This window comes from Protobothrops mucrosquamatus, unplaced genomic scaffold (genome assembly GCF_001527695.2).
Source record: "Protobothrops mucrosquamatus isolate PMUCROS unplaced genomic scaffold, P.Mucros_1.0 scaffold6, whole genome shotgun sequence".
Classification (NCBI taxonomy): domain Eukaryota; kingdom Metazoa; phylum Chordata; class Lepidosauria; order Squamata; family Viperidae; genus Protobothrops; species Protobothrops mucrosquamatus.
This window is the reverse complement of record NW_015386393.1, coordinates 6,376,184-6,402,612: the sequence shown is the minus strand read 5'-3', so window position 1 is coordinate 6,402,612 and position 26,429 is coordinate 6,376,184. Positions and strand designations below refer to the sequence as shown.

The 26,429-nt window shown below is 40.2% G+C and overlaps 1 protein-coding gene across 1 annotated transcript in view; it reads right to left on the bottom strand.

Moving 5' to 3' along the window:
• DOT1L (DOT1 like histone lysine methyltransferase) overlaps positions 1–26,429 on the bottom strand; it is a 90,799-nt gene that overhangs the window by 43,052 nt on the left and 21,318 nt on the right. The window contains exons 4-12 of the mRNA XM_029282972.1: positions 20,523–20,586; positions 17,091–17,319; positions 14,284–14,378; positions 13,449–13,511; positions 9,036–9,091; positions 6,784–6,863; positions 2,575–2,643; positions 1,477–1,583; positions 476–517 (exon numbers count right to left, since the gene is read on the bottom strand). Of these exons, the coding sequence (XP_029138805.1) occupies positions 476–517; positions 1,477–1,583; positions 2,575–2,643; positions 6,784–6,863; positions 9,036–9,091; positions 13,449–13,511; positions 14,284–14,378; positions 17,091–17,319; positions 20,523–20,586 (805 nt within the window). The remainder of the gene's footprint in view (positions 1–475; positions 518–1,476; positions 1,584–2,574; positions 2,644–6,783; positions 6,864–9,035; positions 9,092–13,448; positions 13,512–14,283; positions 14,379–17,090; positions 17,320–20,522; positions 20,587–26,429) is intronic.

Here is a 26,429-nt window from a genome sequence, read left to right as displayed (position 1 = left end):
GACTCATGTGGAATGATATACTTTGTGGAGTTAGAGATATTAATTCTTGCTTACTTATATTTGAATATTATCCTGGGATTAGGTTCGGGAAGTCCGGGTGGGGGTTTTTTTTTTCTTGTTATATAGTATTGTGTAATATTTGTGATGTTTTTTTTTTACGATGAAAATAATAAAAAATTTTATATGGAAAAAAAAAAAATAAAATAAAATGAATGCTCATAATAGTAAAAAAAATATCTGCTAGGTGCAGGCATTTAAAGTATACCTAGTTCCATATTCTGCTATTTTTCTATGCCATCACAGAACTGGAACATCCACACAAGTTGATGCAATTCTATGGACACATAAGGGCTATGTCTACTTCATTATCTTACAGGAAAACAAAGGTTTCCAAAATCAGAAGGGGTAACATTTAATGCTATCATTATTTTCTACTTTGCAGGAATAAGGTTTGTTGACAATACCAATAACTTACCCTGAGTTTTGGATTTTTGAGACTAGAGAAGTAGTTTTCAAGCTGAAATGAAGAAAAAAAAACAAAAATGACAAATGAGCATCAGAAGAAACATTTTAGAGGTTTATAGTGCATGTCAACAAAGACATAGAAAATAGTGGAAATGTACTTAAAAATCAAAAGCCACCCATACATATTTTTTTCCAACTGTCTAAAGAATACTTACAAGAAAACAACAATAAAATTTCATACTAAGCCAATCAGGTGTAATTAGGCAAAGAGCTCTTTTTAAATGATATTTGGCTCTTTAGGAATGTAAATTATGAAATCTTTTATTCACTTAGGACAGACATGTCAAACACAAGGCCTGGGGGCTGGATACGGCCCACAAAGTGGTTTCATGTGGCCCGCGAAGCCATCCTGGAAACAGTGAGGGAACGGCCCCCGCTGCCTTGGCCCTGGCCCAGGCCAGCTGGGAGCCAATGTACAATTTTGTGGTGGCCATCTTGGCACTTGCCCCGGTGGACCATGCCTTGGCACTTGCCCCGGTCCCATCCCCTTCTGCCAGAGTCCCTCAGATCTGTCCCATTCCTGCCCAGGCCCCTACAGACACCTTTGACGCAAATGATGTAGAACTGACCATGCCCACCCAGCAGGCCACACCCACTCCATCCATGCCCACCCAATAGGCTGCACCCACTTTGGCCACACCCACCTGCCCCCCCCAGGGCAACCGCAATGCTGATGTGGCCCTCAGTGAAATTGACACCCCTCTTAGGATACCAGACTAATTACTAATTAAGACACCCCTCTTAGGATACCAGACTAATTACTTTAGAAAACAAAACTTGCCATGGCACCTGTACTGCTGGAACATACCAGGCGGGCAGAGACCATTGGAGATAGCTGGTCCTTCAAATAACGAGGTACAATGCCATTTAGGGCTTTACAGATAATAACCAACATCTTGAATTGGACTAGGAAATCGATTGGCATTCAATGCAGCTTGTATCAATACTCACTATGGTTCGATCAATAGTATGCAGGTAGTAAGAAACTGGTTTCCCGGTCCATGAGACAGATCCTTTTAGTGGTGACAACTCTACAACTCTCATTATAGTGCCAATATCTTTGAAAGAAAGAAAGAAAGAAAAGCTGAAAAGAATTAGGAAGCTTTCTACTGTAATTAGATTATGTAATTACATGTAGATGTAATTAGATTTTGTAAAGGCAGCTATATTAGGTCACTGCAGCGAAACCACCAGCACAAGCTAGGTATTCTTAACTCTAATATGTGGGAGTAGAATCCTTGGAGTGAAAAAGCAGTTATATACAATAGCAACCAATTGTATCTAAATTTAGATGCAGCAAAACCCAAAGGGGGCAATCACATATCCCAGGTTAGGACTGAAAGAACGGAAAGGATGGAGAGTGGGCCCAGGGGTGCTCATGCAAGTCCCCCCCCCCTCCCCGGTGTCCCAATCCTGTCAGATCTCTGCATTCAACAGGAAGGACTGAAGTGAGTTTGTATTTGTGTTCACCCAACTCCCACCTAGTGAAGAATGTTGCTTTATTGCTAATTACACAGAAGCTTTTTCTTGTGCTCCAAGTATATAAAAGCCTCCTTCAGACCTCACTCATAAACACATGAAGTTTAGGATAGGTTCACTGGGGAAGGAGGGAGGAACAAGCTTTTGCGAACATGCTTAGAGTCCAAAACACCTAGAGGGCATAGGTGGAGTGCTTAAGATGCTATCCTAGAAACAGGAGACTCTGAGTTCTAGTCCCGCCTTAGATATGAAAGCCAGCTAGGTGACTTTGGGCCAATCAGCAGGAGATTGTGAGTTCTAGTCCCACTTTAGGCATGGGTGACTTTGGGCCAGTTGCTCTCTCTCTCTCAGCCCAAGTCATCTCACAGGGTTATTGTGGGGAAAATAGGAGGAGGGAGGAATATTAGGAATGTTTGCCACCTCGAGTTACTTATAAAGTACTAAAGGAGGGATAAAATCTAATAAATAAATAAAGCACTAAATAGCACTTTAAAAAGTTCGCAACTGCGCCTATTATTTTGCTTCTCAATGCGCAGCTTAAAACACAACAAAATATATAAAAAAACTTACCACTCAAGTTTCGGCTGTTTATTCTAAAGTTTAATGGTGCAAAAGGTTTTGAGGATACTATCTGACCACCTGGAAAAAAAAGTTATGCTACAGGTTAATTTCCCTTAGCAGTGACAAGTTAGAAAAAAATGTGTAAATTTATTTACTTCTATATCATAAAGATACATGTATCTTTTCATGTATGTCCCTATCCGATGAGCTTAACATATCTGGTAATTTTAGCGGTCAGTGATGTTTTTAAATGATTTATATGAGTGCTGAGTTTAATAGCAGAGGATAAGTTGGAAGTACAGGTAGTCCCTGACTTACAACCATTTGTTTAGTGACCCTTTAAAGTTACAATGGCACTGAAAAAAGTGACGTATGACGATTTTCACACAACCACTGTGGCCTCCTCATGGTCATGTGATCAAAATTTGGACGCTTGGCAACTGGTTCATATTTATGATGATTGTAGTGTCCCAGGATCATGTGATCATCTTTTACAGCCACAATCACTTAACTGTGTTACTAACTTAACAACTGCAATGATTCACTTAACAGGTGTGGCCAGAACGGTTGTAAAATGGGGCAAAACATACTTAACAACTGTTTCAATTAGCAACACAGAAATTTTGGGCTCAGTTATGGTTGTAAGTCGAGGACTACCTGTAGATAAAATTGGCAGCCAGAACTCTGAGATTCTGTCTTAACAGTTGAAGGAAAAGGAAAAGGGCAAAATAGAAAGCTATTAGTTTCTTTTGAAAAATAAATCTCTATATATGTAAATATTCATCTTCAGTTCAGTACAATCCTTCAGAACTGCTCTGTTAAACAGAGAAACCCATGTAAACTACAAGAAAACCACAGAGAATACAGGAGAAAATAAAACAGTGCAGAACTATCTATCTTCCTGGAAAACAACAATGAACTGGGAAAGGCAGACAGCAAGACTGAGCCATTTATCCAGCATCAATTTGATGTTTATAGAAAGCTCCAACGATAATTTACTGCAGGGATGTACAACATGGCAACTTTAAGACTTGTGGATTTCAACTCCCAGAATTACCCATCCCTAAGTCTTAAAAGTTGCCAAGGTTGGACACCGCGATTGCATAAAAAGGAAAATCATAAAGAATCACTCTTAGGATATTTTGCTCTTCACAAAAGCAACATTTATGTTATCACAATGAATGTGATTCAGTGAAAATTGTTCGTACATTAGGAGGACCGCCATTTAATTGCTTTGGCTCCTTAGAACAGCAAAGGGTTGGCAGGTTTTATATCAAACAGTTTTGATATAATTCTTTGTTAGCAATCCAAATTTTGAAATATATATATATATTGCTATTTAAATCCCTCCATGAAACAGAGCGGTAACCAAGTTGTGGAGAACTGGGTACTTTTCAGGGAGAAATTTCCCATTTTCCTTTAATCTCCTCCCCAAATCTCCAACAATACAGAGCAAAAAAGGCATTTGGGGGGGAGGGAATAATAGGGGATGCATATGGTCTATGGCCTGACCAGCTCAAGATTAAGAAAAATATAGGAAACATTCATAAAATAGCTGGATTATAACAGTGATACGATCGTTGGATGCTAGGACACAAGAGACAAAGCTAAACTTCTGGATGAATTATAGCTCAGATAATGGCTTGGAAATTTTCATGTACCCAACTGGCCACAACGTATGGCTTAATGCCCGAATACATTAACCATATGTATACTTTTTATTAGCCATGCATATATTTTTCCCTCCCAGTTGACAATTCCTCTAACTGCATGTTATGACTCAGCACAACATTTAATGCCTCTGGTGAAAGGGGTGGACTGCAGTCATAGGCTACAGCCAGTGAATGGTTAAGCCATGAAAGAATTTAGTCTGAAAGGGGCTACAGGACTTTTCATTGTTTCGCCTAACAGATGAGTAAAATGGTTAAATAGGGATAATTACTCAGCCATTCGTAATCCCTATTAAGCACAAGTCTTAACAGCACTACATCTGCAAGGAAACCAGCTCAGCAGCTTTAGTGTGAATCTGCCTTTCAGAAACTTTTTGGTTTATGCCGAGAATGGGGGAGCTTTCGAGATCTTGATGGCTTAACAAAGGAATAGCCTAATGAAAGGGAACAGCTAGCTATAAAATAGCTCCAAAGGCCACACCCACAAGAGGATTCGAATACAGGGCAGCTCCCTGGCAGGTGAAGTTAAAAAAAAAAAAGCTGTATTTAGAACAGTGGTTCTCAACCTTTTTAATGCCGCGACCCCAACCGGTCGTAAGTCGAGGACTAAACCGGTCGTAAGTCGAGGACTAAACTGGTCGTAAGTCGAGGACTACCCAACCGGTCGTAAGTCGAGGACTTTCCCTGTCCGGGAGCGCCGCACATGTGTGGTTCCGCCCCCTGTGCCAGCCGAGGCATAGCTGGCAAGCGGCAGAGATGGAGCAGGCCGACCACCAGCTGGCCCAGCCCAAGGGAGGTAAGGCACCCGCCGGAAAAGGGGAAAAAAAATGGCGGACAAAAAAAATGGCGGACAGCCTTGCTTGGCGACCCCCGTGAAATGGTCGATCGACCCCAAATGGGGTCCCGACCCACAGGTTGAGAACCACTGATTTAGAATAAGCAGCAGAGAAGAAATCGAATAGCTCTAGGACTGTGCAATGGATCCCATTTCATGAACAGATGCCAAATCTCTCCTTGGCAATTAAAATAAATTATAAGGTAAGGCAAACCTAAGTCAGGTTTCTGGCTAAGGATGAAGACCGGAGTGTTCGTTCCAAGAGTAGTGCTTAAAAGCTGCCCTAATAGATCAGATCAAGCTTATTTCATTTAACAACTTCCTCTTGCCAAACTGAGAGGCCTCCCACTGACTTGCCTGAACGCCTTGTTCTTCATCAAAGCTGCAGATGGCCAAAAAGGTTACCAGGCTCAGGTGCAAAATGCAAACATAGCCAAGAGAGATTACTCTTAATGCTTTTAATGTAAAGGGAGCTCTATAAAGATGGCAAATAAATCGGCCATTGTCACAGTCTCAAGGTTCTGAACAAAATCCGATTCCCTTGATTACTACCCACAACCCTCACTGTGGAGGAAATAACATATATATATAGTAGCCTATGCCAACAGAAGAGAATATTTGTAACTCAGAGTTGAACTATGGGGTCCTTGGTGCTCTCTGAGCTTGGCTGTTTTCTTGCACTTGTATATAAACTGAGAGCAAATCCCACTTCCTTCTGCCGCTGATGATGTCACCTAGTTGAGTAATGTCTACAAGAATACAACCAAGTTCAGAGAGTACCAAGGACCCCACAATAATCTAGCTGAAAGCATGCTGGCACACGAGTTCTTAAGTGGGCACTCACAGTTCTGGGGGCTCACCAACGTACCAAAGGGCTTTGTAGCTGGCATTAAACAAAACTGCTCTGGTTTGTTTTCATAGGGATTTGAGGAACTCTAAAATTTGTGGTTATAGATGCTAAATGATGCTAAAGAGGAGGTTATAGCAGAGAGTTCTTCAAAAAGCTTTAAGGTTTCTCTTAGAGCAGGGGTCCTCAACCCTGGCAACTTTAAGACTTGTGGACAGCAAAGCTGGCTGAGGAATTCTGGGAGTTGAAGTCCACAAAGTCTTAAAGTTGCCAAGGTTGGAGACCCCTGTCTTAGAGAAAGCAAAGTAGTTTACATGGGTTTCAAGATCAAATGATATTATTGCTTCAAGGTAACAGGTCAAAAGCCCAAGGCTTTGTTCAATGAAATGAGGGAGGGAGAAGGACAGGGCCAGTAAAAATAACATGTAAAAATATTTGTTAAGGGGGAGAATGCTCAGAAGTTCAGAGCCTAAAATTACGTGATTGCATTATTGAATATATTCAGAAGATACAAAGAATATGAAATCCCTGATATTACTAATACTGATTGCTTCCATGTATATTAAGCTTTATGAGTTAGTATTCATACGAGATAACTGAGGGAGTTTACAATCTTAGAAGAGACAAAGGCAAGAAAAGATAAATAAAAGACATCAGCTCTAGGAAGCAACATTTGAAACTAAAGGCACAGTCAGTTTATATAAACCTCATGGTTACAATCACGAATCAAAAAGAAAAAAACCCATACCTGTAGCTACATTCCAGCTTGGTTTTGCTATGTATGTATGTATGTATGTATGTGTGTGTGTGTGTGTGTGTGTATTTAACTCAAGAAAGTCTTGATAAAAGAATATTGAATTTATTACCTTCCTTCATATTTGCGAATCGCTCCTTCAACTGGTGATCCACTTCAGGACCAAAAGCAAAGTTATTCACAAAGATAACACTGCAAAGTAACAGTGTGTTAGCAAACAAGGAAAAACATCTTGGTTTCTCATTAAGGCTTAAAAAAAGATTTCTAATGAGAGGAATATTTACCTCTTACAAAATTTAACTGACTATACCAAATAAAGCCAGAAAAACATACAAAGTATTCTTTTATTTGTAAAAGAACTGAATATAGGAAGTCTTTGACTTATGACCATAATGGAGCCTGCCCACCATGGATGTGAGTCACAAAGATTGTAAAACTGATTGGTCACATGACTCCCCCGATTTTACAACCTTTATTTTTTGCAGTAGTAATTAAATAAGCCCTATGATTGTTAAATGAACCAATACTTTGCTATGGGAACAGTTTTGTGAAAACAAAGAGGTACTTTTCAGCAAAACTGTTCTAAAAGAGTCATGTGACTGCAAGATATCCAAACAGCAGTGAATAAAATCCACCTTGCCAAGCACCCAAAGTTTAGTCATGTGTCGGGGGGGGGGCGCCCCTGACTGTCTGGGTCATAAGTAGTCCCAAGCTAGGTCCATGATAACTTTGGTCAAAAGTCAAGGACTACCTTAAATCACATATGGCTTTTGATAAAATGCCTTGCATGACAACTGTGCAGCATAAAAAGGGTACTATAATAGCAATTAATTATGTGCCAGTGTACAATTCTATTTTCTTCTAAATTTCAGGAAGGAGGAGAACTAGAATGAAAGCAGACAAACTTCCAGAAACTATGTAGTTTTCCTAATTTTCTGGAGCTTTCTTTTCTAGAGTTCCACCAACTGAAATTTGGTACAAAACAAATTCAAATCAATCAAAGAATTCTAAGCCCAGAGTTTGGGCTGAGTATCAGAACTGAAAATGAAGCCCACAGAATCTTCTACATAAATATGCAAACCAAGTTTCCCTAAGTATTTTTAATTCCAACAGTATATCTAAGAATGGAGGTCTTTTTGCCATTTTGCTGCTGTTGTTAAATATTTGGGAAATATAAATCCTTTTTTAATCATATTATAATCCCTTCTGAGATCTATCAACAGATCTGGATTCACATTTTGTCCAACCCTGTACTAGAATTCAGATTATTTACTATTCCCTGACATACACTGAGAGAAATCTTTCTAAAAAATAAACAGACTAAGACCTCATTCCCTTTTTTAGCGGTGAGAGGTTTTTTTTTCTTCTTCAGAAAAAGTATTTGTGTTCAAATACTCCACAGAACTTACACTAAATGGAAACTAATGTTTGAGAGATCATTGGAGTTTGGCACATTGGAATCACACAGCCTTCCAAGAACAGAACTCCTCCATCCTATCTAAGGTTTAAAAGTGTTTGCCTGCGTAGGCAGAAGAATTTATTTATTTATCAAATTTAGAGACCACCCACTACATCCTCAGAGCAACTCTGGGTGGTGTACAATTAAAAATGCTTAAAGAATGGGCTGAGAGAATTTTTCAGAAAAGAGGGCCTCTCTGTAATGGCGCAATAGTTACAATGCTGTATTTCAGGCTGACTCTGCTCACTGCCAGGAGTTTGATCCTGATTGGCTCAAGGTTGACTCAGCCTTCCATCCTTCCAAGGTTGGTAAAATAAGTACCCAGATTGTTGGGGGCAATAGTCTGACTCTGTAAACTGTTTAGAGAGGGCTATAAAACATTGTGAAGCAGTATATAAATCTAAGTGCTATTGCTCTGAAGCTATATTGTGGCAATAATGAATCTGCCATTGAACAGCAGTGTATATCCTTTGGCTTCATTTAGTTTTGTAAATAAACATATAAAGATAGCAAAATCAAGGGATCATTTAGGCTATTTAATCCAACCCCGCTTAGGGCAAAAGTCCAAATTAAAGCATTCCCAACAGATGAATGATTAGCCAACGCTTGGACATATCCATTAAAGGCATAGATGTCCACCACCTCCCTGGGGAATTGACTCCAAAACCATGAAAGCTGTGCTTAAATTCTGCACTGTTTTCCCATACAGAATATCCTCAATCCCAGTGAATACTGTCCTTAAAATTCCAAGAAATAAGGAACAATGTTCATATTATTTGCTAACAAATCAAAGGAGCAGAAGCGATATTGAATAGCAATCCTCAAAATGGGAGATGAGACTAACTTTTTATCAAACAATTTTATATTTATGATGGCAGCCCCGGAAGCCCAAGTTAAAATTGTACCTTGTGTTTGCGATTCTTTCTCGCCATTCTTCTGAGAGGAAATCACCTCTTTCCAGCTAAAAATAAATTAAAGAAAAAAGGCGCTTGAAATTCGAATTTAAACTAAGCCACTTTTTAGATGTTTAATCCAAACATATCTATTACAACACAGAATAGGGAAGGAGAATCTATGCTTTTTATTGTTGAATGTTAAGGCATCAGAAACATGGTAGGAAACAGAACATAATCCATTTGCAAAGTTCATTGTGATTCTAATATAACCAGTTACTTGTTTCAAGGGAAGACTAAGCCTATGTAAACCCAAAGGACATACAAGGCTGTTTTTTTTTCCAACATTAAAAACACACAAGCAACTGCACAAGCTATAATTATTAGACAAGGAATGAAGTAGATGCTTAAACCTTTTCCTCCATTCCAAATTCTCATTTCCCCATCCTACCTTCTGACCCAACAGGGAAAAGACTTCCGAACAGGTGAAAGAGTTAAACAGCCACCAACTGCATTTTAGGTAATTTTATCATTAATTTACCATTACCTAAAACAGGTATTGAGAATCCGAGCACAGATATGGGGCCCAGACATAGGATAATAGTACTTTGTGGCTTATATGCTGTGCAAACCAAACAGTTGTGAGAACAGCCACACAAGAGAAAAGGTTTGGCACATCAACTTTTTAATCATGGTCAACAATACACAGTATGCCAAAACAGAAATAACCAACCTTTTAACTAGAGGATCCAGTCCAGTTACTGCTACTTATTTCAAAACCAGGAAGAGTTTGATAGTTTTCTGATTATGGGTAGTCCTCAATTTACGACCATAATTAAGCCCAGAATTACAGTTGCATGCTATGACATTCATTAAGTGCTGACCACGCGACTGCACCTGACTTTATGATCCTTTTTGCAGTAGTCATTAAGTGAACATCTTGGTTGTTAAATGAACCTGTTTTCCCCAATGGACGTTTTTGTCAGAAACCAGAAGTAAAGGTCGGAAATTGGCAAAATAAAAAATAAAAAAATGCCAAAAATCATAGTCACCTGACTAGGGGATGCTGCAAATGGCTCTAAATGCAAGCCGGTTATCAAGTGCCCAAAATGTGATCATGTAACCACGGTGTGTGTGTGTGTGGAAAATGGATCGTAAGTAACTCTAAAGAGGTCCATCGTAATTTCAAACAGCTGCTAAACGACTGGTCATTAAGCGAAGACTACTTGTAACAAATTTTATTAAAAGATTCTACCGGACTCCTGACTTTTTTACAGCCAGAAACTAACCCGTGTCTCCTTCTACAATACTGTTTAGTGAAACATTCAGCAAGCGTTTTCAAATTCAGCAGGAATTCTAAACTTAGCAAAAGTTTTTGATTCAGATTTCTATACATATGCCAATGCCAGGCCTACCTACCGAAGACTAAGGGAATTAAATTCATGGCAACCAAAGACCAGAATCCAGCCAAAGAGGCCGCTCGGATCCCAAGTAGAAAAACGACATTATGACTAGAGGGCTAATCACATTAAGAAACCAGTACCTTTCCAAAAAAGACTGCTTTTCTGGAGTTTAGAGCTCAAAAATAAATTTGAGAAAAGAAATCTACCCACAGCAAATGTATCACACCCTCACAGTAGGAAGAACCAAGACCTGGCTGGCTGCCTGTGTATATAATACCACACACACACACACACACACACACACACACACACACACACACAAACACACACACACTGTTTCATTCCAACAGCCACTGTTTAATACACTTGGCTCACAAAGAATTGTTCTGCCTGGAAAAGCACACGCAGCTATTTTTAAAATAATAATAATAAAAAAAAGAAAACTGCTAAACATGGCTCTGTTTCAAAACCACAGGAGGGACTGGAGGGTTTTTCAAATATCTGAGCGGGCTGAAGTTCCCGCTGAAAAATGGGCGGTAAATATATTCATCCAGAAACAAGTAAATATTCTGCTGGGGGGGGGTTGTGGCAAAAGAGTAGATCTGTTAAACAGTCCTTGCACAGGGTAGATGAGCAGAGAGAAAGCTATGATGTTGCTATTAACTGGGGGGGGAAACAAGTGAGAAACAAAAAGAAAGGGGATGGGGATTTTAATTGTTTTTATTTTTAAAAAAATGTTTGCTGCCTGGAGTCACTTGGGGAGGTAGGTGGCGATGGATGGATGGATGGGAAGGGAAGGGAAGGGAAGGGAAGGGAAGGGAGGGAAGGAAGGAAGGAAGGAAGGAAGGAAGGAAGGAAGGAAGGAAGGAAGGAAGGAAGGAAGGAAGGAATTACCCATTTTGGGTAATTCTCTTCTTAACCCGGATAAAAGGGTTTTATAATTCACTTGACTCATCTTTCTATGTCTATGTGATTTCTAAGAGACTTGGTGGCACATAATCTCACTTGACTTTTTTCCTGACAGCCTCATTTACTTTTTTCATTATTTTTCACTCAACAAGAAACCAAAAAAGTAGGAGTAGACATAATGGCCTGTTCATATATAACACAGCTAAGCAATTTTTTTCCCCAGGCCTTGGAGACAGCTGCCTTGAGCATTTATGTGTCATTTTTTTGAATTAGCATGATGTATGAGCAATGGCTTGTTCAACACTTTAAAGTTCCTGGCTAATGATTGTACAAAGAGACATCATCTCCCTGATCCAAGCATTTTAAGGCAAAAATATAACTTACCAGCTGATCATACATTTTATGCAAATTGTGCCATTTTATTAAGTCCATCTCTATTTCTTTTTAATGACTTGGAACATAACTTATTAGGAAAATTGAGAGGGAAAAATGACACATGGAAAGCATTCAGGGAAGGGAGACATGACTTCCTTAAGAAAAAGATTCTAAAAACAGCTCTCAGATCTAAGTGGTTTCATACCAATACACCCAGAGGTACCTGCAGAGCTTGCCACCTATGGGGATACTTCCCGGCCATCAGCTTACATGAATTACAACCAGGAGTTTTGAGTCTTAACTCAAAGCACGAGAAGAAATTCCCAGACAGTATATCAATGCTAAACTCTAAATCACCTGTCTAGGCAAGAAAAACCAAATGTACAGGTATAGTATAGGGGGTACCTTGCTCAATAGTAGTAACTGTGAGAGGGACCTCGGAGTCCTAGTGGACAATCATTTAAATATGAGCCAGCCGTGTGCTGCAGCTGCCAAAAAGGCCAACACAGTGCTAGGCTGCATGAACAGGGGGATAGAATCAAGATCACGTGAAGTATTAATACCACTTTACAATGCCTTGGTGAGGCCACACTTGGAATACTGCATCCAGTTTTGGTCACCACGATGTAAAAAAGATGTTGAGACTCTAGAAAGAGTAAGAGAAGAGAGGACTGGAGGCTAAAGCATATAAGGAACGGCTGCTGGAATTGGGTATGTCTAGTTTAATGAAGAGAAGGACGAGGGGGGACAGGATAGCAGTGTTCCAATATCTCAGGGGCTGCCCCAAAGAAGAGGGAGTCAGGCTATTTTCCAAAGCGCCTGAAGGCAGGAAAAGAAGCAACAGATGGAAACTAATCAAGGAGAGAAGCAACCTAGAACTAAGGAGAAACTTCCTGACAGAACAATTAACCAGTGAAACAACCTGCCTCCAGAAGTTGTGAATGCTGCAACACTGGAAGTTTTTAAGAAGAGACTGGACAGTCATTTGTCCAAAATGGTATAGGGTTTCCTGCCTGAGCAGGGGGTTGGACTAGATGACCTCCAACTTTTTTTTTATTATTATTATTATTATTATTATTATTATTATTATTATTATTATTATTATTATTATTATTATTATTATTTAAAAAACAGTGTTTCTCAACCTTGGTAATTTCAAAATGTGTAGACTATCAGAATTCTAGAATCTGGGAGTTGAAGTCCACACATCTTAAAGTTGTAAAATTTGAGAAACGCTGATCTAAATTGTAAAGGAAGTAGCTCTCTTTTATTACATATTCAAAGACAAAGTTTACAAAGGTCAGAACAGTACTATATCCTCTGAGCTCTTGACTCAATGGCCATCTTTGTACATCATTTCCTGGTCCATGGTGAAGACGTTTTTTCAGGGTGAGAGCTGCATTTGGGTTTTGATGGACAAGCCATAAGCCACAAGTCAAAACTTAGATGAGTCCAGACAAAAAAAGAAACGTAACTTGACTTTAATTAAAGAGCACACAAGTTGCCTAAACTGGCAAATGGTTCATTCATATTCTGGTTTATTAAAGTTTTCTTCATCATCAAAAGGACCAGAGCTCCTTTGACTTTTCAGACCGAATTTAATTTTAATCTGTAACTGGCTGCAGAGGTAATTCTCAGAAACTCCTACACTAAAATAAAATGTCATTATCCACATTAGGGTTAGAGGAAGAAGGTTTGCTTGGTTTTAAAAGGAACTCTGTGGTTTAGTTTCACTCACTGTGTAATCTGCATGTTTTTTCCCATACCATTTCATCCACTTTCTGAACTCTTTGTCCATTGTCTTGAAAGGGTGGAAGAAAGAAAAAGAAAGAAAAAAAGAGATTATTATTGGGAAAAAAAATCCAGAGACTACATTTCCACAAATAGAACAAAATAGTAACTATGAGAGTGTCTAACGAGAGACTGCTACAGTACACAAAGCTGCACTGCCATTAACATAACATTTCAGGATGTGGAAGATAGCTGAATTTAACCTTAACTTTACAGGAGCGTGGTGAAATTAGCAGCAAAACATGTTGAACAGGTTTTGGGTTTACCACTTGAGAAATTCAAGACTTGTAGTGTCTTTCACAGAGTAGCAGCCTACTTGGCACAAGGAAACTTACAGGTTTTTCTTTGAAGATGTTTCACTTCTCATCCAAGAAGCTTCTTCAGCTCTAACTGGATGGCGGGGAATGCAAGGATTTATATTCCTTGCAGACAGCTGGTCATTTGCATTCTTGGAAGTTAGTCTGTGTCCCCTTTTTCTACTCTTGGGGACACCGTTTATTTAACAGTCACCACAGGCTATAAAACCAAGCATCTAAGCCAGTGTTTTTCAACCTCAGTGATTTAGATTTAGATTTTATTAAATTTTATTAAATTCAACTCCCAGAATTCCCCAACCAGCATGCTAACTCGGGTATTCTGCAAATTGAAATCAACACACCTTAAAGTTGCTGAGGCTGATCTAAGCACTGGATGTTGAAGATGGTGTTTTTCAAAATGGTATATAATCACTCTGGCCAGATTTCTAACCTATATTACAATTTTAACCCAAAGTACTATGTTACCTCAGCATATTTGGCCGGAATATCAGCTTTCTCCACACCATAGTGATGCTTGCAGTTTGTTGCTGCAGCCACCTGGAGCACAACTTGACCAACACCTAAAAGAAGACAACAGGACTACAGTTAGGAGGACTGCCACAATATCACAAAAGAAGCTAAATTTGGAGTAAGAAGTTTACATAAGAACTGCAAGGATATTAGTGAATTTCTAAACATGTTATTTTCTATATCAGAATGTATGTCAGAAAGTGGACTGATTTAAACAATCAACACTTGGCTCACAAAGTCCAGAATTTTTCTTGAAGCTGCACATTTGAAATGCAGATTAACGTACAGAACTAGGTTTCAATGCCAAAACCAACTCTTTAATCTGAGATTGAAACAAAAATGGTCACCAGTATTGCTGACATAAGACAAGAATGAAACATTTCAGGCTCTATATGTCAGAAAGATCTTTGGCTGTCAGATTCTCAGTCCACTGAAGTTTCCAGAGCTGTTTTCAAAACAGCACTGCAACAGTCTAGAATAATTAAAGCCAAGACTGTTCACTCTCAACCCAGCCAACCTCACAGGGTTATTGTATGGAAAATAGGAGGAGGAAGGTATGTTGGATATGTTTACCTCCTTGAGTTATTTGTAAAAATAATAAAGGCAGGATACAAATAAATAGATAAATAAATAAACCAACTATAATAATAAATGTCAAGGCATGACATTGTTGCTAATTTTACTGCCTATCCAGAGGTAATAGGGAAATACATTAGTCAAAAATATATTAAGATTTCACGTTATCGTGAGATAATAGCTGGAGAAAATAAGAAGCCAGGCAGCAGAATCAACAGGGAGTCCAAAGACTAAAGAAAGACTCCAGAAACTTTAACTTCCCACTGTCCTTGAAATAATTACTTAACTGCAAGAGAAGGAATCATACAGCCCAAAAACTACTCTAGATCAGAGTTCTCGAACCTTTCCTGGCTTGCGGCCCGGAGGGGAGAGCAGCTTCCAAATTACTGAGTGTGCGCATGCATGCACGCACGCAAATGGTGCCATGCCCATTGGCGCAGCACTAGCGGCCGTGTTCACGCATGTGTAAACAGCTGCGCACCCCCCACCGCAGCTAGCGCCCGTTCGTGCATGCGCAAATGGGCTGCACACACACAAATCCCCGCGCTAGCGGCCCATTTGCACATGCCCAAAGGGGGCGCGCACGCCCCCCCATGCTAGTGTTCCAGTTCACGCCTGCACGCATATGCAAACAGGGCCGTAGGCGCTAGCGCGAGTGGGGGGAATGTGCGCCCACGTGTGTGTGCCTTGGCCAGCCATTTCTGCGGCCCACCGGCCAAGAGCCCACAGCACAGTACCAGGCCGCGGCCCAAAGGTTGGTGATCCCTGCTCTAGATGAATCCAACAACTTGAGTTTGCCTAGTAGTTTTTTTCCCATACTGATTGCAACATTCCTCTCAGTTTCACTATTGATTTGCTATATGGCACAGGGAACTGCTCTTCAACAGAGGAAGGTTCAGCCCCTCCCTAGTTACCCACAACAGCCATCCACTGTCTGTTTTTCCTGGGGTAAGTAAAAGCTAACCAGGGAGGAGGTGGGTGAATCCACAGTGACAGGGTCATAGAAATGCTATTAGCTGCATTAACTAAAGTTCCCGCTTCTCCAACTACTAGATTCCATCCATTTAAGTGAATTTTATGCTCTGCTTTTAAGTGAAAATTGGCAGCACTATTTTAAAATTTGCAATTACAAGAAATATTAAACTTAGGTCTTTTTCAAATCAAACAAATGAACCTGAACACTTCTTGGAAGCACAGGAACACGTAAGAGGAATATAGTATTGGAACCACCTAGAGATTTAAATAGAAGTTCTAGATGTTAAGGCAAAAATAAATTCACATGGCTAAAACTACACATGCTGGAAGCATAATATCACAACAATTGGCTGGCCAGAGTTGATGTCACATGCTATTATTTTTCTTTAAACACAAACACAGACACAGACACAGACCGATTCCCACACTTTCTAGTTACTTCCCTCATTTTGTGGTTCCCAGGAACCTAGTTGGGACACCGATGATGTCAATTGCCACAATTATGATCTATTTCCATCAAGTCAAAATTGGAAAACCGCTATGGTTTCCAATTCCAGTCACCAAGCTTTGCATTACAGTAAATAGTATTTCCAACTTGGTACTGTCTATTGGAAGCCAACACTGCAGCTCACCAAGACATTAAGTAAGCAAATGCCTTTGGGTCCTCAAAAATTGTCTCGTATGTATCCTAACTTACAACCTAAATGTTGGAGATGTGGAAATTTAGATGCAACTTATTTTCATGTGTGGTGGACTTGTAGGATGGTTAAAGCATTTTGGATAAAGATTTGGTGGAATATTCAAAATGTCTTTAAGAAAAAGATAAAGTTTAAGCCTCAGCTATTTTTGTTGGGTATTATGNAAGAGAGCTAAAGGATGTTATAGAATTGTTAACTTAAGGATAATATAATTTAAGACAGAATATAATTATTGTATTGTAAACCCTGTGTGTAGCTCTGGGAAGTCGGGGGGAAGGGAGGGGGGTGGGGAAGGGTGGGGTATGAGGGAGGTGGGGAGTTATATTGTAAAAATTTTAAAAATTTTCAATTAAAAAAAAAAAATTTAAATAAGCAAATGCCAAAGAACATCATTTGTCAGTGAACAAAACATGAATTTCAAGCTATGGTTTGGTTATTCACAAAACATATAACAGTTCTGCTTGAACTATTTTGAGTCGAGTCAGAAAAGAGAGCCGGATAGTGAACACTCACCACTGCCTAAGTCTACAAAAAGGTCATCTTCAGTCATTTTTATTTCATCTATCATCTGGGCCACCAAGTCAAAAGAAGTCTCTCCATACACTTCTGGGGAAAAGGGTTCATAGTTGTTGAGTTTTTCTGGGTCCGTCACTGAGTGGTTATATACTTGCTGTAGGATATGGCGCAGAAGCCCATTGGAAGGGCGGGTATTCAGTTTCATGGGCTGGGTGGTTCCTTTCCACTGAAGAATGAAACAAGAAACCCATCACAATTTGTTCCTTAAAGCACAAACACCTCTTAAAACTCTCAATGCTTGTTCACAACACCAACAGCACCAAGAACATTCTTTGAATAAGAAGAGGTAGGCTGGAAAAGTTAACGTGACTGTGTAAATCCTTCACTGTGTGAGCTACGTTGCCTTGATTTCTCAATATACAAACATCTGCCATGTTACTAGACTTACCATATAAACATTAACCATAGTATAGTCAACTTACATCTAACCCCACTTTAATTAAGTAAAGCATGTATGCTACCAAAATTCTAACAAAGTGCACTGTTGGCAGTAATGGACATCCTATACATCAGTGTTTCTCAACCTTGACAATTTTAAGGCATGTGGACTTCAACTCCCAGAATTCCACAGCCAGCATTGCTGGCTGTGGAATTCTGGGAGTTGAAGTCCACATGCCTTAAAATTGTCAAGGTTGAGAAACACTGCTATACATCATGGTCTGTGCTTTCTAAACAGTAGACAAACTATAGTTTGCGGCTCGTTTTTTCCTTTGCTCAGCATTCCTGAGCTGAGCAGCATTCTATGTTGGCCAACATGTTGCTTTTGAAAAGCATATAAACAAAGCCTGAAAAGCAACAGGCTTTCTTTTGTCATGCATGCATGTAGCTACTGCTATTCAAAGACAGGCTGTCTCTAAAATCACAGATTCCCTACAATCTTTATGGCTAATTGTCACTGATCAATCTTTCCTCCTTTATGCAGTAGACATATAAGATAATGGCTACTATATCTCACTATGAATTTGTCTGGTGTCTCAAATCAGCTTGACAGGTTTGGTTTTTGTTCTAACTTTATCAAACTGTAGGCAAAACTATAAGGCAAAGGTCTTCTTGATTACCGGTATCATTTTCCTCCTGGGGAGACCCAAGTTCAAATCCCCACACCATTTTGAAGTTCACCTGCCATTCTGGTTCTCAATTTAAGGTGTTTCACAATGTTTTTTAAGGCAAAATGGGGAAAGGGTAGAAGAAAAAAGATTAACTAAGTATTATACTTGGTCCTCTACAGGAAAGGTAGTATAAATATAAATTTATAAATAAATGTTGGATTTATCTGTTTATTCAGTTGTTTTACTTACCACAATGAATATTTCTAATTGATTAATATCGATATTTGATGTTATTATACTTTGTATCATTTTACAATAATTTATGCAAAAGATGCTGAAATTAAAAATTAAGATATTCCAGTATTAAAATATAGAATATAGCTTAGCTCTCCTGCCTCATTATTCACTATTATTACTATTAATTAAATTTGTATGCCACCTTAGTCCCAATGACTCCGGGTGGCTCATCTATCACAAGACCACATGAAGCAGATTTTTACTTTATCTAACCACATTAATGAACTCAAGGTATTCTTCATAACCACATATTGTTACCATATATTGTTACCCTCTAAGGAATTATTTTTAAAAAAATCTATAAGTCGCTGATAACCATGTATACTTAATAACTCATGTACACTTTCTGTAAAATAAATGCTAAACTAAATGTTATTGGAAAAGCAATAGCAGTGTCGTTTGAGGAACTGATATGAGGATTAATCAGTTTAACATTCATATCAATTACTGCAATAGTTAGGTGCAAGGTAAAATATTAGACCAACATTTGGTAAATCGACAGTTTAGAATAGGGGTAGGCCACCTTGGCTCTTTTATGACTCGTGGACTTCAACTCCCAGAATTCCTGAGCCAGCCACGCTGAGGGGAAAGGGAAAGATTTCCAAGCTGAGTCATGCTGGCTCAGGAATCCTGGGAGTTGAAGTCCACGAGTCAAAGAAGAGCCAAGGTTGCCTACCCCTGGTTTAGAACCAAGCCTCCCTATGAAATCACTTCCTTTATTATTACAGGGATATATCAATCCTTGGTCCTATTTGTTTTTGGAAGGCATCAACTACAGAACTTTATGCCCAGAGATAGTTTGCCACAGAATATCAGATACTGTAGGACAATGAATGCAGGTAGTCCTCAACCTACGACCATAATTGAGCCTGGCAATTATGAACATAAATTGTGAATTGTAAAGTGACCGGACCCAATTTTATGCTTTTTGTGTGTGTGGCAGTCATTAAACAATGCTCATTAAGCAAACTCATTGTTCATTATGGGACTTTTTCCCCCCCCGGAAACTGGAAGTAAATGCTGGTTTCCAGGGGAAAAAAATCATAAATTGCTGTTATGAGACCATGGAGTGCTGCATAAATAAGGGCCGGTTGCCAAACACCCAAAATGCCATTACATGACTGGAGGGGGTGAAAGTCAGAACCATAGCTTTTTGAGGGGTCTGTCATAACCTCAAACGGTCACTAAGCAACCAGTCATTTTAATTCAAGGACTGTGCGTGGATCTTTCTTTTTATACTTTTTTGAAGACAGGTAATCAAGAATACTACTGCTGAAAAGAGTATGCTGGAATAGAGAAGCTGTCTAAGAAAGACCTCTTCTTATGTCTTAGGACAGTGGTGGAGAATCTATGGCATGCGTGCCAGAGGCGGCACTCGGAGCCCTCTCTGTGGGCATGCGCGCCGTTGCCCCAGCCCCGCCTCCGCCCATGGCCCCCTCCTCACCAGCAGCCCCCCTGGAGGAGAGTCACCCCTGGGCACGGCCTGCACGGAGCAGCGCAGTAAGGACATAACCAGGCAGCAGGAACAAGACTCCACCCTTGCGCCCCATAGCGTGCAGATGATGCTGCGGGGTGTGGGTGGAGGGCGTGGCTTCCATGGCGCTGCAGGGCTGCCTGTGCGATCTGCTGCGATCTGCTGCGATAGGCCATGGAGGCGGTGCGTAGCCCTGTGGGCGGACGGGGCAGGGGGTGGGCGGGGCTGGAGCAGGGCGGGAGGCGGAGCAGGGGCGGTTTTGGGGCTCTCGGTCTCTAAAAGGTTCGCCATCACTGTCTTAGGGTGACAGGTAAAGACTGAAATCTCCCTATTTACCCCCCCCCAATACGAAATTTGGGGATTGATTTGGCTGCTAGTTAGCTATTGACTGATTGATCCTAAATCAGACAGTTACTGGTTAGGGGAGCCACTTTTAAAATCTCACACCTGTAGTGAATCAGCAAAGTGTGCTGTACTGCTTGATGTCCTTGAAACCAATTGCCCAAACAAATGGCAAAAAATGGCAACAAAACAACAAGGAACACATACCAATTGGTGAATGCTGTCAATAGCTCGGTTGTATTTGTCACAAAGTCTTTGCATGCTTTCAAAGCTAAAATAACAAGACAGAAAGACAAGAGTCATCAGTTAGGCAAATACATATTCTCTCAATAGTCTTAACAACTGTCTGCTCAGCCACAAACATCCTATAGAAGCTGTATTAATTATACCTTTGGCCAACTCTCCGGAAAGTTTTTTTCTGAAGTATCTTCTAATTCCTTAAAGGTTATAGGATCAACAGGTTGGATATATAGTTAAATACAAGCTGTCAGTAAATATATCTAAACTACGCATTCCCAGAGGCCACAAGTAAATCAACTGAAATATCTGCCTAGAAAAAGCTTTAAATGAAAATACCCTTGTGACATCGTCCTGTACATTCAGAAATTAGTTCTACTGAATTCACAGCGGCTCAATCAGACATAAGATGATAGAAACTTTAGAACTGCAAATAAAATTAGTTTTTCATTTGAAATGTATGTTCTACTGAAATGTTTAAAACAATTAAGATAGCGCAATTCATTAACTTCTACATTGCTTAAAGGGTCAGCATTAAAATTCACGGACACAGGTGCATCTGTATTTGTGCTAATAATTTTGATTTTCAGAAGCAGCATTTTGAAATCTTTCAGTATCAAAGTTCTCCTAGGGGACCCTTGATTGCCTAAGTCAGACATGTCAAACACAAGGCCCAGGGGCCGGATGCGGCCGGCAAAGTGGTTTCATGTGGCCCGCGAAGGCATCCTGGAAACAGTGAGGGAACGGCCCCCACTGCCTTGGCCCTGGCACAGGCCAGCCGGGAGCCAATGTAGAATTTTGTGGTGGCCATCTATGCTGAAACACATTCAGTCTTAGCTCCACAAGGCCGTCTAGAAACAGTGAGGAACCAGCCCCTGCCATGTTGACTCCGCCCCCTGGGTGCATGCTGGGGAGGTGTCACCCTTTGTGAGGAATGAAGAACTGGACCATGCCTTGGCGCTTGCCCCGGTCCCACCCCCTTCTGCCAGAGACCCTCAGATCTGTCCCACTCCTGCCCAGCCCCCACAGGCACCCTTGACGCGAACGATGTAGAGCTGGCCATGCCTACCCAGTAGGCCACAACCACTCCATCCACGCCCACCCGGTAGGCCGTACCCACCCTGGCCACACCCACCCGGGCCCCACAATGCTGATGCAGCCCTCAATGAAATTGAGTTTGACACCCCTGGCCTAAGTAAACGATACCCGTTTTCCAACCTGGTGCCCTCCGATGCCAAGACCAGCTGAATAGTCTGCAAATTGTAATTGTGTTCCCAGGAACACCCAGAGGGCACCAGATTAGAGAAATGCTGCTGTAGGCATACAAGATTCATCATATGAACTGGCTGGACTAATGCTTCCCCCCCCCCCCAACTTAACTGAGGAGGAAAGAATTAAAGAATCATCTCAGGTCATGAGGACGGAGGGGGAGGAAAGAAGGGAGGGACATGGCAGTCACATGTCCACTGCACAATCAGATTTCAAGCTTCAGTGCAAAGAGCTTTGCAGCAGCTACTCCAGAGCAACTTGAGAGCATAATTGGAGCATGTCAGCAATAAACCTGACTTTGTAACCGAACAGTCACCAATACTGTTGCCTAATCCCAAGGGTGTGTGGTCAATTTCCAATTTATCTCTTGTTGTGTTTGTATTTTCAAAAGGTTTCCCAGGATACCTCAGTGGCATTCACAGTAGCACACTCCCTCTATTTGGAAAGAGCCCAATGGCTTATCTAACTCTTACCATGAGAATGCAGAAGCACCTTTTTTTCCCATACAGAAAAAGACCTACAGTTTCCATAAACATTGGAAGCCATATGTTCAGAACAGGCACATCAGCATCTGGAACAGGGGTCTCCAACCTTGGCAACTTTAAGACTTGTGGACTTCAACTCCCAGAATTCCTGAGGAATTCTGGGAGTTGAAGTCCACAAGTCTTAAAGTTGTCAAGGTTGAGGACCCCTGATCTGGGAAATCTCTTTGTCTCTAACACTGCTAACTATTTCTGTAGTTGCTGCTTGCAGTCACTTGTGCAAATCTGTCCTTCAGTGTGATGTACTGTTTGAAGTGTGAGAAATCAGGAACCAGGGAAGACAGGTTCAAATGCAAACGAGAGGCCATGATCTAACTAAAGCACAGCCAGACAAGATCACAGAATTTTAATAAAAGAACAAAGTACATCTAGTAAACGTGCCTTTTTTTCCCCCTTGTGCTTTCCCTCTGTACCTTACACTTTGAAAGGTACGGCTACATTAATTAATAGCCGTACCTTTCAAAGCGTAAAGGTACAGAGGGAAAGCACAAGAGGAAAAAAAAAAACCCAGATGAAAAGTTTACCAAATTAATTGACTCATGATATTCACCAACAGTTTAACTCAGGGGTCTTCAAACCTGGCCCTTTTATGACTTGTGGACTTTAACTCCCAGAATTCCTCAGCCAGCGTGCCTGGCTGAGGAATTCTGGGAGCTGAAATCCACAAGTCATAAAAGGGCCAAGTTCGAAGACCCCTGAGTTAAACTGATAACGAACAGCAATCTCGTTTGCCAAGAATGTCCATCGTATTGTGCAATTATTGACAAACGGGATAGCATTAACCGATATCCTAAAAGCATAATAATAGCCCCTAAGTATTACACTGAAGCATTCAATACTGGAGGATTAATCCATGAAGAGAGTTTGTCAAAGTTAAAATGTTTGCTTCTCTTGGGGAAAAAAAAAGGCTCATGAATTAGAATGGAGTGACACAGATTATACTCTGAAACTATATTCCCATGTGTGCTGCAAAGGCTTGTAGAGAGTCCTGCCAGTTAATATTTAACAGAGGTCCTTGATAGGCTGAAGATGACATGCAAGATTTAGTATTCATTTTGTCATTTCGCAAAGGAAGAATAGCATGCAAACAACTCAATCACTTCTTCTACAAAAGTGCAAATGAACAACCTCCACCCCATTCCAGAATTTATTACGGTCAATGCTCAAACTCTAAACTTCTCCAATTCTTGCTAAAAAAAAAAAAAAGTGAAGTTCAAATAATCGACAATCAGCATATGTGCAGAAAGAGTCATGGTTAAAAAAAAAAAGTGACTACTACTTCAACTGTGCTAGCTGCAAGTTTATTTTTAGGGTCTCCTTAATTAAATGCTGAAGGATCCCGCCTTGCCACTGAAATCAGAAGGGATGGGCTAGGCAACCTCGGCTCTTTTATGACTCGTGGACTTCAACTCCCAGAATTCCTGAGCCAGCCACGCTGAGGGGAAAGGGAAAGATTTCCAAGCTGAGCCATGCTGGCTCAGGAATTCTGGGAGTTGAAGTCCACGAGTCATAAAAGAGCTGAGGTTGCTTACCCCTATATACCCTTTATACGCATTCCTCTTTTAATATGGGACAGAACTCTTCTTCCCAGGAAATCTGTTTAACGGTTTCCTTAAATATATATCATATTGTTTCTTTGAAAGCTATTTGTTTCACAGCAGTTTAAAAGTTAATCTAGTTAATCCGATCAATAATTTTATCTGCTATTTTGTTTGCTTTTCATCTGTGGTTATCACATGGGTCGCTCTCCTTAGTATTGTTAGCCACTTAGGCTTTCTAGGACTTAAAGGCAAGATATCAAAAAAATTACACAAAGAATTCATAAAAAACAATGAAAAGCTTCTAACAAATTAAGCTCAATGAGTTATTTACAAAGAAAGCAGATTAAAGTAGCTTTCTTAAACCTGATGTCTTCCAGGGGGGTCTAGGACAACTCACCACGGCCAATTTGCCACACCCAACTTACTGTGGGACAGCTCCCCATGGGACAAGAGTTGCATTAATTATCAAATAAATGGTGGAATAGAATCATTAAAGAAAAGGATGCCAAAGGAAGGACAAAAATCAAATGTAAATGACCGAAATTAAAATATTGCTTTAATTGTTTTAAATGATTAAATTGAATTGTTGAGTTGTCCCGTGGCAAGTTGCCCGTGGTGAATGGTCCAGTGGCAAGTTGGCTGCGGTGAACTGACCATGGCAAGATGGCTGTGGCGAGCTGGCCGCAGTGAGCTGTCCCATTCCACTGCCAGAGGTTAGGCCACAATTTTCATTGTCGATAGGAAGGACACCTAGTTAAGGAAGAATACCATGAACTATCGTTAAGTAATGACAATGTGTTTTCACTGCAAGTTCAGCCAACATTCAGGGTGGCAGAATGAGATCTGTAAGTCTGGACAGAGAAGAACAAGACATCATTCAGCCGGGAGAAATGTAATTACATTTAGAGAAAAAATATAGGGCACGCATATAAGATGGGAAGTTTGTGGTTTGAACCTGAGGAAGATTTGGGTGTGGTCATTGTCAATGAACATTAATCAACACAAACATGTGAGAGACAGTTGCTACAAGAGCAATGTAATCTTGGGCTGCATTACAGGAAGCATTGTACCAAAGAAACAGGAAGTTATTATTCCTCTGTACTGGCTACCAACGAAACCACACCTGGAATACTGTACACTTCCAAGGATTTGGGATTAGAGAGTTGGCAACAAAGGTGATACAGAGACTTGAGAAGAGGTAGGAATGATCAGTCTGAGGAAAAGAAGATTTGGGGCACACATAATAATGATACAGCCATCTCTCAATTATGGTAGAAGTGGTTTTCCTGAACCCAGCAGAGGGGTGATGATCCTTAGTCCCTTCTAACTCAACAATCCTATGGTTTTATTATTCTAAATATAAGAAATCTAAAGTTTATTAACTGTAGCCTTGCCTAAAAGATGCAGTTTGGGTTGCTTGACAGGAATTGCAGAGTAATTGATAAGCCAAAGCTCCCTAAGGCTATTTTGGCAGTACAGCCCAGAATACTTTGGACTACTGCTCCAGATAAACTCACAGCAGAATAACATTTAAGGGGCCAAAGTCACCTTTAAGCTGCATTGTATCTCCTAACAGAAATATAAATAAAAAAGCTGCTGTGGTTCATTTTGGTAACATCTGCTTCAAATTTACTGTTTGAAGTTACTTTAAGTGGAAAGGGAACAATCCCTAACAATGAAAACAGGATTCCGTCAAAGACCTTCATTAATGCCAATTTTGGTTACGTGCCTTAGGAGAGAAAACACAAAAGTGGCAGTCAGACTACTCATTTATTGCTTGGTGTTTTGCAGCAAAAGTTTTTAAAAGGGGGGGAGGGGTCATACAGTGGCTATTATTTATTAAAGTTTTTTTTTACCTGCCTTTTAGCAAATATGTTCAAAAATGCTGACAATGTAAAGAAAAATAAAAAGCCAATAAAATACATTCTCAAAACAAATTGTATTTTGGGATTCAGTAAAATAATTCATCAATACCAAATCTGCAACTCAGCAGATAAAACATCCTGCCAAATGGAAGCTAACAAGGAAATAGAACAGGTTTTGTTATGCAGGAAGTTTCAAAGCACACTAGAACCAAGGAAGGCCTTTGCGTGGATCCATACAACCATTCAATTTGGTGGGATGTAATAAAGGTGAAAATCTTTGCCAACAATTGGTGTTTATTTATTTATTTATTTATTATTTATATTTCTACCCCGCCCTTCTCCCTACGGACTCAGGGCGGCTTACAGCCTTTTAAAAACAAATACATAAATATAATAATACTAAAGTTAAAATGTTAATTTAAAATGAATTATTATTATAAGGCCTTTATTATTTTTTTAAAAAAAAATATTATAAAACCATGTTAAAAATAACCCTTAGGCCAGTCCTGCCAGCTTAAATAGCCATGTCTTGAGGGCGCGGCGGAAGGAGGGAAGATCCGGAATCACCCGGATCTCTGGGGGTAGTTCGTTCCATAGGGTGGGAGCTCCAACCGAGAAGGCCCTCCCCCTGGGGGTCGCCAGCCGGCACTGTCTGGCTGA